Source organism: Salvia splendens, chromosome 16 (genome assembly GCF_004379255.2).
Source record: "Salvia splendens isolate huo1 chromosome 16, SspV2, whole genome shotgun sequence".
NCBI lineage: Eukaryota > Viridiplantae > Streptophyta > Magnoliopsida > Lamiales > Lamiaceae > Salvia > Salvia splendens.
The window spans coordinates 10,916,815-10,930,639 of NC_056047.1; the positions used below are offsets into that span (position 1 = coordinate 10,916,815).

General features: G+C 36.3%; 1 protein-coding gene across 1 annotated transcript; it reads left to right on the forward strand.

The window, feature by feature from the left end:
* The first annotated feature begins 1,505 nt into the window (after positions 1-1,505).
* Positions 1,506-13,037, forward strand: LOC121771435 (agamous-like MADS-box protein AGL27). The gene is made up of 7 exons (XM_042168216.1): positions 1,506-1,877; positions 7,654-7,732; positions 9,693-9,754; positions 9,836-9,935; positions 12,389-12,430; positions 12,645-12,686; positions 12,772-13,037. Exons 1-7 carry the CDS (start codon positions 1,693-1,695, stop codon positions 12,841-12,843), a joined length of 582 nt encoding a protein of 193 aa, XP_042024150.1. The 5' UTR covers positions 1,506-1,692; the 3' UTR covers positions 12,844-13,037.
* Positions 13,038-13,825: the final 788 nt, after the last annotated feature.

Genomic DNA, 13,825 nt, shown 5'->3' on the forward strand with positions numbered 1-13,825 from the left:
TAGATTTTCAGACAATGATTTGAATTTATTTTTTATACAGACTGTATATACTTGTTAAAATAATTGGATACAAACTGGAACTGTATGGACTTGTTAAAATAACATTTCAATGTGAAAACGTCTTTGGAGTCTTTCACCACAACTTCGTGTAAAGTAAAATATGTAGTGTTTATTTATAATCTTCGAGCGAATGGGAACTGCCAGATGGAATTCCACGATTTCCGCAAACTGTGGTTTTGGATAATAAAAATATGGTCGGATATTGCCATTTGCCACACTATTTATTTGAGTACAACAGAAAGATAATGAGTAGTAATATTATTTTCAAAATATAGTCTGTGACATTTAGGAAAAAAATGTGTTTGAACATAAGTCAATTCAAAAAGTTCGGATAATTACCTGAGACTATGTGGAATTGTGGATGATGAAATTATTTTTTATTTGGATGTAGATAAGCTACACGCACGTGATTGATTTGTGGATGAATATGAAAAATTAAACCTTTCTACCCTCCACAAATATTAGAAAGTATATATACTCCTTTCTATAGATTATGACAAAATGCAAACACTATATATTTTATAAACTTTAAACTATGATATGGACAGTAATAAAATATCAATAAATAATGTCAATATATTATCAACACACCATCAACCGTTGATACTGCGTTGACATTTTTAATTGAGCTTATTTTGTCATCTATTGATATTTTATAACTGTCCAAATCATACTTTGAAATTTGTATAATATTTAGAAGTTTGCATTTGATCATGTCACATTTATACGTATATAAAGTTTGAGGTCATATACCCAATAATATAACAAATCATATTTGATTATCTAGATAACTTTATAAATTAAATTGATTAATTAGCAAATAATAGGACTCCATCCGTTTAATAAAACTAGTCCTTTGGATTTTTGATAAGAAATTAGTAAAGTTGTATAAAAATGAGGAAAAAAGTGGATTAAGATTAAGTGTGAGGGGAAAAGAGGAAAAAAAGATAAAATAGTGCATTAATAATTTGATAGAAACTTTTAATTTTTAAATTAGACTATTTTTCGTTGATATTTAAAAAAAATATTTTTTTTATGGATGAATGAAATATATGAATTTGAGACAATCATGAATGCTTAAATAACCGTAAATAAATTATAAAATGATGGGAAGAAGTGTGTAATAGTCAAACGTTCAATTCATTGTTATCCATAAGATAATCTCATTCTCACCCAATCATTTAACTTGAATACATTAAGTTTCATAACACAGTAGGAATATATATTATGCAAATAAATATACCTATTACATAGCAGATGAAGAACATCTTGTCCTATTCACTTGAATGAGCAACATACACTAGTCACCCACATGTATGTAGAGCCCACGTCGGATTGATTGATTTATTACACACGTGTTGAATAACAGCGTGTCCCTTTTTAAAATAAATTCATTTTAATTTTTCACCTCGCCGCTTTTAGAGACCACAGTGAATACTACAAGTGTTGGGGTTTTGGTTTCCACAATGAAGTCCTCCCCTTTCCACACTAGATTCCACGTCGTTTCGCTTCTATTCTACCCCGCATTTATTTGCGATAATCTTTAACCCCCCGATTCCCCCATCATTTTTTCACATAAGATAAAACCCAACCTCTCAATGCCACCCTTTTTTGAGACCTAATTTGGGGAAAATGGGGAGGAGGAAGCTCGAGATCAAGCGAATCGAGGATAAGAGCTCGCGCCAGGTCACCTTCTCCAAGCGCCGGAATGGATTGTTTAAAAAGGCCAAGGAGCTATCGGTGCTCTGCGACCTCGACATCGGCGTCATTATCTACTCTTGCCGGGGGAAGCCTTACCACTTCTGCAGCACCAACAGGTTCCTATTTTATTTTTTATTTTATTATGCTCTATTTTCCATGGCTGAGTTTAGATCTCGTGCTTGGTTTTGTTTTGAAGTCGTGGTGAGAGTTTGCTGAGTGATCACGATTGCCCAAAATAGAAATTTTGGGTTTTAATTTAGCATAAAGGTGCCGTCTTCTATCATATTTTGATTTCCCCCCAAATATTTGTTTTTTTTAAACATCGTGTTTCGTCGTTTAACCTTATCCCCGCTCCAATCTGGAACGATGTGCACCGGAATTCGCAATAATGATGGAGTTTTTCCAGTCGAATTATAGACTTTTCCCGACTTACAAAGTGATTTTCTCTGAATAATTTTTATTGAATGGTGGCGGTTACTTGTCGCTCAGAGAAATACTTAGCCTTGAAGTAAGAGACGTGCTCAGACTTAGTGGATTTGACTTAGGTGCTCTACTAATTTTAAGTGATACTATCTCAAATCTACTTGGTAAACACCAAACACAAATGTTTATAGCTAGCTGCGCATTTTCTATCATAGCTTCCTTCTCAATAGTGCATGTGCATGTGAACAGTATCTTTAACTAGTGCAAGAAAATGCATAAAATGATGCCCTTAAAAGTAGCCACCAACCGTGTAGTTTTAGTTAAAGCTAAACTTGGCAGGATGAGATTTGTGACATGCAATAATGTTTAGAAATTTAAGATAGAATAGGCGAACTTAGCTCTTAGCAATGGCAATTGATATTCAACCTTTTCTTGTATGAACTTGTGTTTAATGAATATATACTAATAAGCATGATAGAGACATGCTCTCGCAAAATGGCTTTTGGCAGGTGTACTCTTGTTAAGGATTAGAAGGCATTTTAGGCTCCTCCAAGGGAATATACATAGCACAACAGAGATTACTTATTAATCTGCCTATTACTCACTCTAGATTGCCCGAGGCCACAGCAAAATAGGCGATAAGGGCAAGGTGCTTAGTTATAGTCCTATCTCGTTTAATTGTGTCAACTATACGTATGTGTTGGTGTTGGTTTATGTCCATCAACAAGCACAACCTTTGTCATTGGTGAATTTGGAATGTTGATTAGTTATATCATTTATGTAGATTTAGTTTTCTTCTGTAATGAGTAGCTTCTAGTAATACTTAGAAGAGTTGAAAAAACACATGCGTTACTATTTCATTTGGGTGACTATACCTTCATTTAGTTTATGTTTACTCGTTATATTTTTTTGTGTTATTTTATTGCATGCATTTTCTGTTTGCCTTCGTTTAGTTTATGATTTAATTTTATAGATTTTTATTTGTTTCGTAGTTGATATTGCATGCAATAGTTTTGTTTACTTCATGTTTTGTGCTTAAAATAATGTCATGATTTTATTTTAGCATATTTGTGTTTATATCATAACAACCACTAATTATCGTACTTATAGTTCATAGTCTAGTAATGCATGACCTTTCAACATTTGCAACTTTAAAAGATCTTTGAGACTCCCAATAAAGTCTTTTGATTTGAAATTCCAGCAGATTCGGTAGTTTTTTAACACACACAAGATTGATGGGGATCAAAACAATGTCACTTTTTGATGATGTGGAAATGTGGAATATATTTTCTACCTAATGATAAAATGGGATAATTTTTCATAAAAACTGTAAAACTATATATTCTTTTTTTGATCTTTTCATTTTATGTCGTTAAGGATGTATACTTCAAAAAGATAAGAAGTTTTTGCTATGTACACACAAACATCACAAACAAAGGGTGAATCCATTCAGTGCTATGGTAAGGACCCCAAACAAAAAATTGCCTTGTGCTTTATGTTCACTATATTTTTTATTTTAGCACATCTTACCGTTTAAAAAATTTGGTTTTAGCTTTCTTAAAACTAATTATTTGGCTCCGCCCTTCACACAAAATTACATTTTTGTACCACAAGTTTTCGGATAACGAAAAAATCAAAATTGTCAACTTTGGTATATAATAAAAAAAATTTCCTTGTTGGAACGTTTTGACTTTTGAGGATCTTTTATATATTGCAATGCATTGAAAGGTCGTACGTTATATGTGAGTTACACGACATAAAAAGAACGATTAAGGTATTCATTTAAGGATGTTTATTTTTGTTTTTTTCTAAATACATCACCTACGCTTCAAAAAGTATCCTCATTCTTGGCGTCTCAACAAAAATTAAGGAACACAACTAGAAACATCTTAGAAACCCAAAAGATTAGTATATGGTTGATAAATTTGTCCTTCTTAAGGATGCTTTCCCTTGCGTCTCCAATTTTATAATGTAGTAATATTTTCAAGTTAATTGAACTAACAATCTTGCTCACAAGCATAGTTTTCTTTATATATTGTCAAGCATAGTTATCTTTGTATTTATTTAAACATTGGAATAGTTAAAATCATAAAGAAACATAGTAGACCATATAGATATATATTCTAAAGTTGCTACATGGTACACTTATATTTACATAGTTAATCTTTGTATTTATAGAGAAAGTTATTTTGCATAGATTTTAGGTGTGTGTAATATGGCTAGTCCTAAGGCTATAAAATGAGTAAATGAAACATGGATCTTGCTTAGATATATTTTTTGGTGAAATTGTTAACTAAATGAGTAGCATAATGCCATAAACTGGACATTACTCTCAGTTTGCTTGTGAGCAAGATTAGTTAGTTCAATTAGCTTGAAAATATTACTACACTATTAACTTAGTAATAACTAATTTATACTTTAATTATTAATTAATATACTATATGTTTTTTTATATTTTTATAGAAACTAAAAACTAACTAATAGCATTATATCTTCATGCTCTTAAGTCTAGCCTGAATATTAGAGGTGTATTTAAATCAGTTAATAAAACTCATTTAGTTAGATTAAGCTTATGAGCCTTAATCTATAGATAAATATGGCTTGCACTTGCTTGATAATAAATTTTAAAGCATCTTATAGGATTTTTTTCATGGAAGAAAGGAGCAATTTTATAGTAATTGATAGATTGATAGATTATAGAGGAGAAATTCAAGATAGTGGAGTAACATGTTAAAGTTTAAATTTTTTTAAATGAGCCTTCACTTGCATTTGACAACTTTGTGCAAGTTTCCCAAATATTAAACAACCTACCAAACTACAATAATATATAGACTCACCACATTTAAAATTAGGATCCTCTTATACATACTACTAGGTTCTCTAGCCCTTTGAAGACCGAAGCCTTATAGATAGTATTCAAATCAAGTGAATCTTATTTCTCTCGTACAAATTACTTTATTTGTTATAAACCAAATCATGCATCTTCTTGTGAACGAGCCTATTTCTCTATTTTTAATAAAACTACTCCCTTCGTCCCACGTTACTTGAGGCGTTTCTTTTCGGCACGAGATTTAAGAAAGTTGTGTATAGTGAGTTAAATAAAGTAAAATAAAGTAGAAAAGAGAATAAAGTAAGAGAGATGGTGAAGTAAAAGAAGTAATAAAATAAATGTGATTAGATGTTTTGGTTTTACCCAAAAAGAGAAATGACTCAAGTAACTTGGGACTAACCCAAAATGGAATACGACTCAAGTAACTTGGGACGGAGGGAGTATTATTTTATGTTTGTTAATTATGGTATTATGTTATACTTCCTTCGCCCATAAAAATAGACACTCTTGGAATGACATGGGTCGCAATGCATAATTGGTCAAGTAGGACACATATAGAAACAAAGTGATTGGAGTATTGTTAGTGAAAGTAGGGAGTCAACCTCAATATTTTAATAAAGTTACCATAAAAAGAAGGGAAGTATTTTTTTGGGACGGCCCAAAATAGAAATAGTGTACATTTTTTTATAGGACGGAGAAAGTCATTAAAATATAAATAGATTTTAAAAGAAACTAGATGAATTATTACTTGTTTAAAAACACTTCAAGTGAACTCGTACTAGCAAAAATATATGTAACTCACACTCTAGCATCCTTACATATCAAACTACGATCTTGAAAGCAAGTGTTTGCAAAATGGTAGTTGAATGGCCATGCATCTTATGCCATAGTGGTAGTTGAATGGCCATGCATCTTATGCCATTGAGCTGCCTACCAAAATATAAACTTACTAATTTTGAAATTAGGATTCATGAATTTGAATAGGCATAGTTATATGTTTCTTACCGGGAGCTATGTTTTTCCTTTGTTGCTGTGAAAATTCAATACCAAAGTTGTTCAAGAAATTAAGCAATAAAGATGACAATGTTGTCAACATAGTAGTGCTTGCAAGGAAAAGACGGCATGATGGCCACTTCCTCCACCATTTCATGACTAATACAATGTTAAATCCACCTTATAATAGTACACTGGAACCGCTGTCACAACCTTGTCACAACTAACAACCCCCACTTCCTTCAGCTTAGCAATATCGTATTTGTAATTGTCTTAATGTTGCGTATGAACCCTTCCCCCCCCCCCCCCGCCCCCCCCAAAAAACTAGCCTTTTCCACAAGGCTAAAACATTGGACTTGAAATTGAACCTTCTCTAGGATCTTGTGACTCAGCGTCCCCTCCGATTCTATGTTGGAGACATCGTGGAACGTTTAGCTATTCTCAACATTGTCCTCTTGGAGTAAAACTTGCAATGTTTTTAGCGGACATCAAGGGGTTGGACTAGATGTCAACCCACTTTTGAAACAAGTCCCCACAGCGATGTGTGGCGATGTGTTTCTGAAACTCTTCATTTAAAATACTTTAGAATGGCCGAAAGTTTGCGGTGTAAAGGTTGTCGTACTTTGATTCACCTACAATAAGTAAGCCCTCGGACCCATGACTGTAGCCATGCTGTCGTTGTTCATATGATAGGATGGAGATTGAGGTTGATGTAGCTTAACGATGGGGTATGGTCATTGCCTAGGAGTGCATACCAAGAGGGATTGCCGAGGAGTGCATTGAGTAGCTTTAGATATTTGTATATTTCATTTGTAACTGTATGCGTGGTTTGAGATCCCCAAGAAATAACCAACGTACTGCTGGTATGTTAGCTCTGGAAACTGAGGTAACTGAATCTCACAAACTGCTACGTACTCTTCCAAGGACCCATCCTACGTAGTGGCATGTCACGCTTCATAGGTGTTCAAAGTGAAGCTCATTCCAAACTACTTTTGGAGAAATTAGGACCACTTGCATGCCGCATACCACTGGTGTGTTGTGACAAGGTGGTATTGTTCAGCCCTCACTATCAAAGAGATCATGTCACTTTCATTGAATGTAGGCGACTTTATATTTGGGTGTAATGACAATTGGATTTCAGCACCGTCTTTCCCCATTTTCGTGGAACGCCTTGAACATTTGAGAACGACAGGTCTGGGTGTGTTCATGATTAGTTCCCTAAGCTTTCGGATTTACTCTCAAAATTGTGGTTATGTTCGTCTCTACCTTCCTCTGACCATTCGACTTGCTCGCTCATGCGCGCCACTATTTCTTTCCACGTTCACCACACTAATTTTCTATTGGGAGAAAGGACGATGGGTGGCGGCACCACTGAGAGAAAAGGGTCCAACACATATCTCTGCTCGAAGTGATAGAGATAGAGGGTTGCTGTTTACGGCATGTGATTTCAGCAGAGAGAATCGCGAACTCGATCCGTATTATAGTTTTTACTTTTCAGTTTCAGAGTGATAGATGTATCAAGGATTTCTGGATAGTTAGTTACCTATAGACTGCGATATTATTAATTTATCTGTTATAAATCTTGCATGTGAACTTCTGTCTTTTTAATGATATTCTCACTTACCTGAAATTATATTGCTATCCAGCTTGACTGAGATTGTTCAACGGTATAATAATCGGGCTGAGACAGAAGCAGGTCCCTCCAATCAAGTTGGTGAGTCACAGGTAAGCGATTCTGCCTATGAAATTAAACTGGTTTAACCTTTTGGGTTTCTCTATTGGTAAAGCCAAAAACATGTCTGTGGTATGCATACAAGGTGTGTATTCATCTTACCTCACATTATGGGACAACCTATAAACCCCCATACATCAGTTTTTATCCTTCTGTCTCATACACTTGTATTTGATTAATCTCTGTGCCTTTCCTATACCGTTCTCGTTTTTTTAAGCGAAATGGAAACAGTTCGATGAGCAGCATTAGCATTTTCAATTACTTCTCTTTTATTTTTCCTGCAGATTTTTTCATATCTCTTAGCATGTTTAGTTTATCTTTGCCTGGTTTGAGCATGTTTAGGAGTTTACATTCTTTGACTTCTATTTCAAGCTAGAATCATTAGTCGTCTATACACAGCGTTACTTCTCAGTTTAAAGCGTTCAGAAATTTAATTGATTTTTGTCAAGCTGCCGGCATTGCCCTCCTTGGAGGTGTGGCCTTCTCGAAGGTGTTATCCTGTGATCGTTTACTTTTCATTTATATGAGTATATTATTGTCGAGCCCTTTTGTATTCTCTTCTCGGTGGGGGTTTTGCTGTCTCTGTCTCTGTCTCTAAAGCTTATTGATCATCACCCTCTCAACCCCCCAACTAACTTCTATCATTGTTCCTATATAATAAGTTTGAAAAGTATATGCATGCATGAATGTTGTTGTCCGAGTATAATATAGATAAGTATGGCATGTACCAATCATGTAGTGATTCCCTGTAGTCCTGCCGTAGATGAATAAAGCACCATATATTCATTTGCTACATAGAATTTTTGTTGTATGTTACCGCACATACGCATAACTAGAGGGCATTGTAGTCCTAAAGTTTTGAACTATCCATAAAACAACCTGGACTTTGAAAATACAAAAATATCTTGAACATTTGTGGAAGGTGAAATACGAAAATAAATGTCACAATTTTCATGGAGCTTGGCCTGGACTTACACTTTTGCTTTGATCTATAACATGGAAGACTTAAAGTTGACATGCATGTTATGTGCAAATTCTGTAGAAATTTATTCCACCTTGTGCCGTTTCAAGTTTAGTAAACATCAAATTTGAAATATGTTTTTTTTAAATGTTTTTTTTTAATTTTTCTTGTTAAAAGGACTTTTATCAACTTCGGGTAGGATAAAGTGTATTAGCAGAATGGACTTGTCAACTTCACCTTCAGATTTTCCACCTCATAGCTAAAAGCTTGAAATTTCAATCGCATGCAATTTTTGCAGCTCCCATGAAAACTCATGACATTTATTGCATTTTCAAGTTCAATATCTTGCTATATTTGCCACTCCCGTGAAAGACATTTTCTTGCATTTTCTAAAATTCTGGCTCTTTCACAACTTACATGAAAATTCAATAGATATTTTGTTTTTTTTAAGGTTTGTGGCATTTTAATAGTTCGCTCCAAAGACCATAAACAAAATGGACATGTGTAATTATATCCCTATGACATGTTATTAGACAATCTTCATTCTAAAATGCACATGATTATTGTATGACTATGTAACTATGTGTATAAAATAGTAAAATGCACTACATATAAATGTAAATAAATATATGTATGCAGCATATGCTTTGTTTGATTACTTTTTCTGTAGAGTTATTGACATTTTATACAGTAGTAATCATTACTTTTTTTATGAAGATAATAGTATGCATGGAGGGAGTATATCCATGTCAATTATCTACCTTTAGTTCTCTTTGAGTTTATTCTACTTTCTGCGGAATTTATAGTTTTTGGTTCTCGATATTTTCTACTCTCCCTCACTAAATTTTAAAACAGAATCTAGTAAGAATCTTTTTTTTCTTCTCTTTATATGCTATATATCCATGTCAATTAGCCTCTAAAAATCAGTTTAGGGTGGTGATGGTATGCCTAAAACTAAATAAATCATGAAGGATTTTCTGTTTGCTTGTCAGGCTCAATATTCAAAATACTCACGTTTCCTCAAATGTCAAGAGCTTCTTCAAATTGTGGAAAGGCAGACAGTTCATCCCTCTACTTTACTTTCTTAGGTTTGCAAGTAGTGGCTTGGCTACAATAACCCTTCTTATCTTTGCAGGGAGCTCGACAAGCCATGCGTTGATGACCTCAGCGTCACCGACTTTGTACATCTGGAGAAACAGTTTGAAACTGCACTACTACAGACCCGAGCAACTAAGGTTCCTAACTTGACTTTCATGCTCATCTCAGCTATCAAAGCATCCCATCTGTTTTCTTTTTGCTATCAGTCTTTACTTGGCTTTTGGAGGCCATTTGTACTAATCATGAGTAGGCAACTAAGGTACCTAACTAGACTTTCATGTTCATCTCAAATATCAAATCATCCCATCTTTTTCTTTTTGCCAAAAGTTATCAGTCTTACTTGGCCTTTTGGAAGTCATTTGTATTAACCATGACTAGGCAGATATAGCAATAGGCCACTATGTTGTTATGTTATGCCCAATTACACTTTTTGGAAGCCATTTGTGTTAACCATGACTAGGCAGAGCTGAGCTTAAAATCTTGGCTAAACCATTTGATTCTCCAACATGTAACATGCCAGAGGTGGGGACCAGGAGGCGAAGTAAAGAATTCTCCCCTCCGTCCCGACAATGTTTAGGCGTTTCTTTTGGACAATGAATTAAGTGGAATAGAGTAGGAATGAGTTCAGTAAGAAAGTTTGATTTTATTGATTTTTTTCCGTAAAGGAAAAAGACTCAATTACAACGGGACGGCCAAAAAAGGAATAAGACTCAACCACGGTGAGATGAGATGGAGGGAGTATAAATAAGATTTAGTGAATTTTTCTGTCCTATAATTAGTTTGCCAGTTTTGCCTTATGGAATAAGGCAGTCCGATGTCCTTCCTTGCAGGAGACCACCTCTTAGAGCATCCATAGTGGGGCGCCCTAAAGCCCGCCCTTTGCACCGCCACGTCAGCATTTTATTCTCCTCCCCTTCCACCTGCAGTGGGGCGCCCTAAGCATTTACTATTGTTTTGTTAATTAATTTAAATGTTTCAAATATATAAATGCAAGCTTAGAAAAAACACAACGATTAACTAAGAACGGCAAAAAATTCATTGATTATAAAAAAAAGTTACACGGGTTAGAAATAAAAAAAATTTACTATCCTACAAAAGCCCCAACTTCCGGCTCAACTCATCGATCAACCTCTGGAGGAATTCGGCTCTGGCCGGATCCGTACACTCATAAGGGCGTTGTGCGTATCCAACAACGTCTGTGCCATCGAGGCCGTTACCAAATCCGCGTAGACAAGTGTCGCCGGGGTCGGGGTCAGGATCGGCGATGGGGGGCGGCGGCCGAGGAGGATTTCACCTTCGCCTTCCCCTTGTTCTTCGCAGCCTTGACGCCTATGGGACGCCGCCGGGAGGACATCGGTGTGCCGGAAGTATCTTCCTCCGTGCATGTCTGGTTGAGGTCCACTGGACGAGTTCCGCTTTCGCTGGTCATGTAACCACCAGTGTCGGTGGTCTTCGTCCTCTTCGCCGTACCGGTGTGCAGAATCTCGCCTTGGAACTTCTTATTGTCCCTCAAGAGCGCCCAGATGTTGAAATGCTTGAAGTCGTCGTACATGGACTGGTACGACAACAGCGCTCTATCGCGCACGTCGCTCAAGCTCTCGCCGCTTCCCTGATCCCTCGAGCACTTCTCGTACTACGCCGCGAACAGGTTGACTTGCTTCTTCACCTGATCCCAGTGCTTGCGGAGCTGCTCCCGTTGGCGCTTGTACTCCCGATGTGCTCCCAGTACGCGAGCTGCATTTGGTTGTTCGCGAATATCGGGTCCTCCGATATATCCACCCAACACCTCGCCAAGACGAGGGTTTCATCCGGCTGGTAGTTCGTACGGCCGCGAGCGTACTCTTCATAAGTTGTCGGAGGTGGCAACTTGTGCGCTCGGTGCTTGGTCCGTTTCTTTCTGGCGGCGGCGCGACGGGAATCTGCGGCTGAGCAAGTTGGAGACGGCTCCATGTCGGAGAGACCGTACGAATCCGTACTGAAGTCCGGATCATACTGCGTGTTGGCGTCGAACGACCGATATTCGCTAGGTTGTGTACCCCGGCCACCATGCGCCATCTCCAAACATCGGGCTACTAGGATTTAAGTATCCACCGGAATCCATTTTATAGCGTAATTTGAGAGATTAAAAGTTAATCGAAAAGTTACAAATGAAAAGTGAAGCTGGGGTATATATATAACAAAATTTTCGAATTTTAAAAATAAAAAAAAAACTAAAACGCGTTGCATCATCCACGCCATCGTCCACCTCGCCCATAGTTGGCGGACGATGCCCTATCATCTGCGTTTCGTTCGCGGACTAAGCGTCGGGCGAGGACGACGCATCGTCCGTCGTCCGCGGAGCCACAGTGGCGGACGATAGATCGGGCGCGCTATCGTCCGCCCCACTGTGGATGCTCTTAGTGGACTGAGTTGAGTTTATCTAAAGCTAGCTAACAAGTTTCTTATGCTTACCATTGATATCTACCTTGGGTGCATAATTTGGTAGATTTTTGTTAGGGTGTCCTTTTCCCTTGATGCTCTATTCAGTATTCACTTTGTTTATTTCGTGTTTAAGAGTTTTATATGATATGTAATTGTGTTGGTTGTGCAGACAAATTTGCTTCTGGAGTCTTTATCTAGCCTTCACGGAAAGGTAGACATTTCCATCTTGTAATTTTACACATGAACTGCATAAACCTTTGATAATTTCAAGGCAGAGCTATATCATGATTTTGAATTGACTAGTGTATTCAAATGTATAAGGAGAAACTAGATGAAATTGCAGATCGAGATGTATTCAAGAAATAAAAGGAAAATAAAAAATAAATTTTAGGCACTTACCTTATTAAATGTATATGTGAGAACAGGAGAAGCTGCTGGAGGAAGAGAATAAAATGCTGCAGGAGAAGGTAGTATACATGGTGCAAGTAGATAAGTAGAAAGAGTAGATGGTAAAAGTGGTGATTATAACTGTTTGATACTCACTGGCTACAGATTTCTGTGAGCAAGACGAAGACGCCGCCGGCCTTTGATCTGAATGCGTTGCCGGGGGGCGAAAATGAGTGATTAGCTCTGGCTCTCAGAATGTAGCAATTCAAAATACTCGTCCAACAAGACATGAAGTCATTCATGTACCAATTCTTGTGTGCAATACTATTCATCATATATCATCATACTACAATAAACACAATATATATTTATCTTGCTCGTTTATCACATTCTGAAAGCCACAGCAAATCAAACATTTTCCTTCATAAGCATGAATGAAACACGCGCACATACATCTACACAGAAAGAGAGGGAGTGAGGAAGAGAGCGGCGCATCTCCATGAACTCCAATATCTTTGTTAAATAGAAGTGAGATGCGGGACGTGGGTGGATATGATTGGTGAAAGAGTTCATCAAACAGTAGCTACGACGTAGCACCCACGCATGCACTACATGGCACTCTTATATTTACAACAAAAAATAAGTAATTAGTTTCATACTGTAAATCATTTGTAATTTAGAGTAATGGTAAAATTACGAATGGATTGACTTAAATGTCTCATATTGATTGTAAGAGCAATTGGTATTATATTTTTTAGGATAAATTTTCCTACTTGATATGTAATGTAACATATACCATATCTATTCTCACCTTCAATAAGGTAAAGGTGTAATATGTACTCATGTTATTGTGCTGTGTGTATTAAAAGTTGCAAGGAAAATGAAACCTATAACGAGAAACGTAGGACATACGTGGTCCGAATCTATTTACGGAGTATTAATTATTAGTAGTAGTAGTATTTGATTTGATAAGTGTGCCCACTTCACCGATGAGTGATTCTTTACCCACTCCTATAACATAAAACTTTGAATCGTGTGTACGAGGACTACACACATGAACATGACAATTTAATCTAATTTGTACTTTAAATATAAATGAACAAAATAAAAAAAACCCCCATAATACAAATTCTCCATATAAAAGTGTATGTAAAATATATCAATATAGTATATAAGAACTTGGTTATTTTCAGTTCAGCTTCAAAAGTTTACACTAAAA

What these genes read in the sequence shown, in the direction of transcription:
- LOC121771435 (XM_042168216.1), top strand. Translation starts at nt 1,693, where the DNA reads ATGGGGAGGAGGAAGCTCGAGATCAAGCGAATCGAGGATAAGAGCTCG. An exon ending in CACTTCTGCAGCACCAACAG is followed by an intron (nt 1,878 to 7,653) that starts GTTCCTATTTTA and finishes ATTGCTATCCAG; the next exon opens with CTTGACTGAGATTGTTCAAC. An exon ending in CTTCTTCAAATTGTGGAAAG is followed by an intron (nt 9,755 to 9,835) that starts GCAGACAGTTCA and finishes TTATCTTTGCAG; the next exon opens with GGAGCTCGACAAGCCATGCG.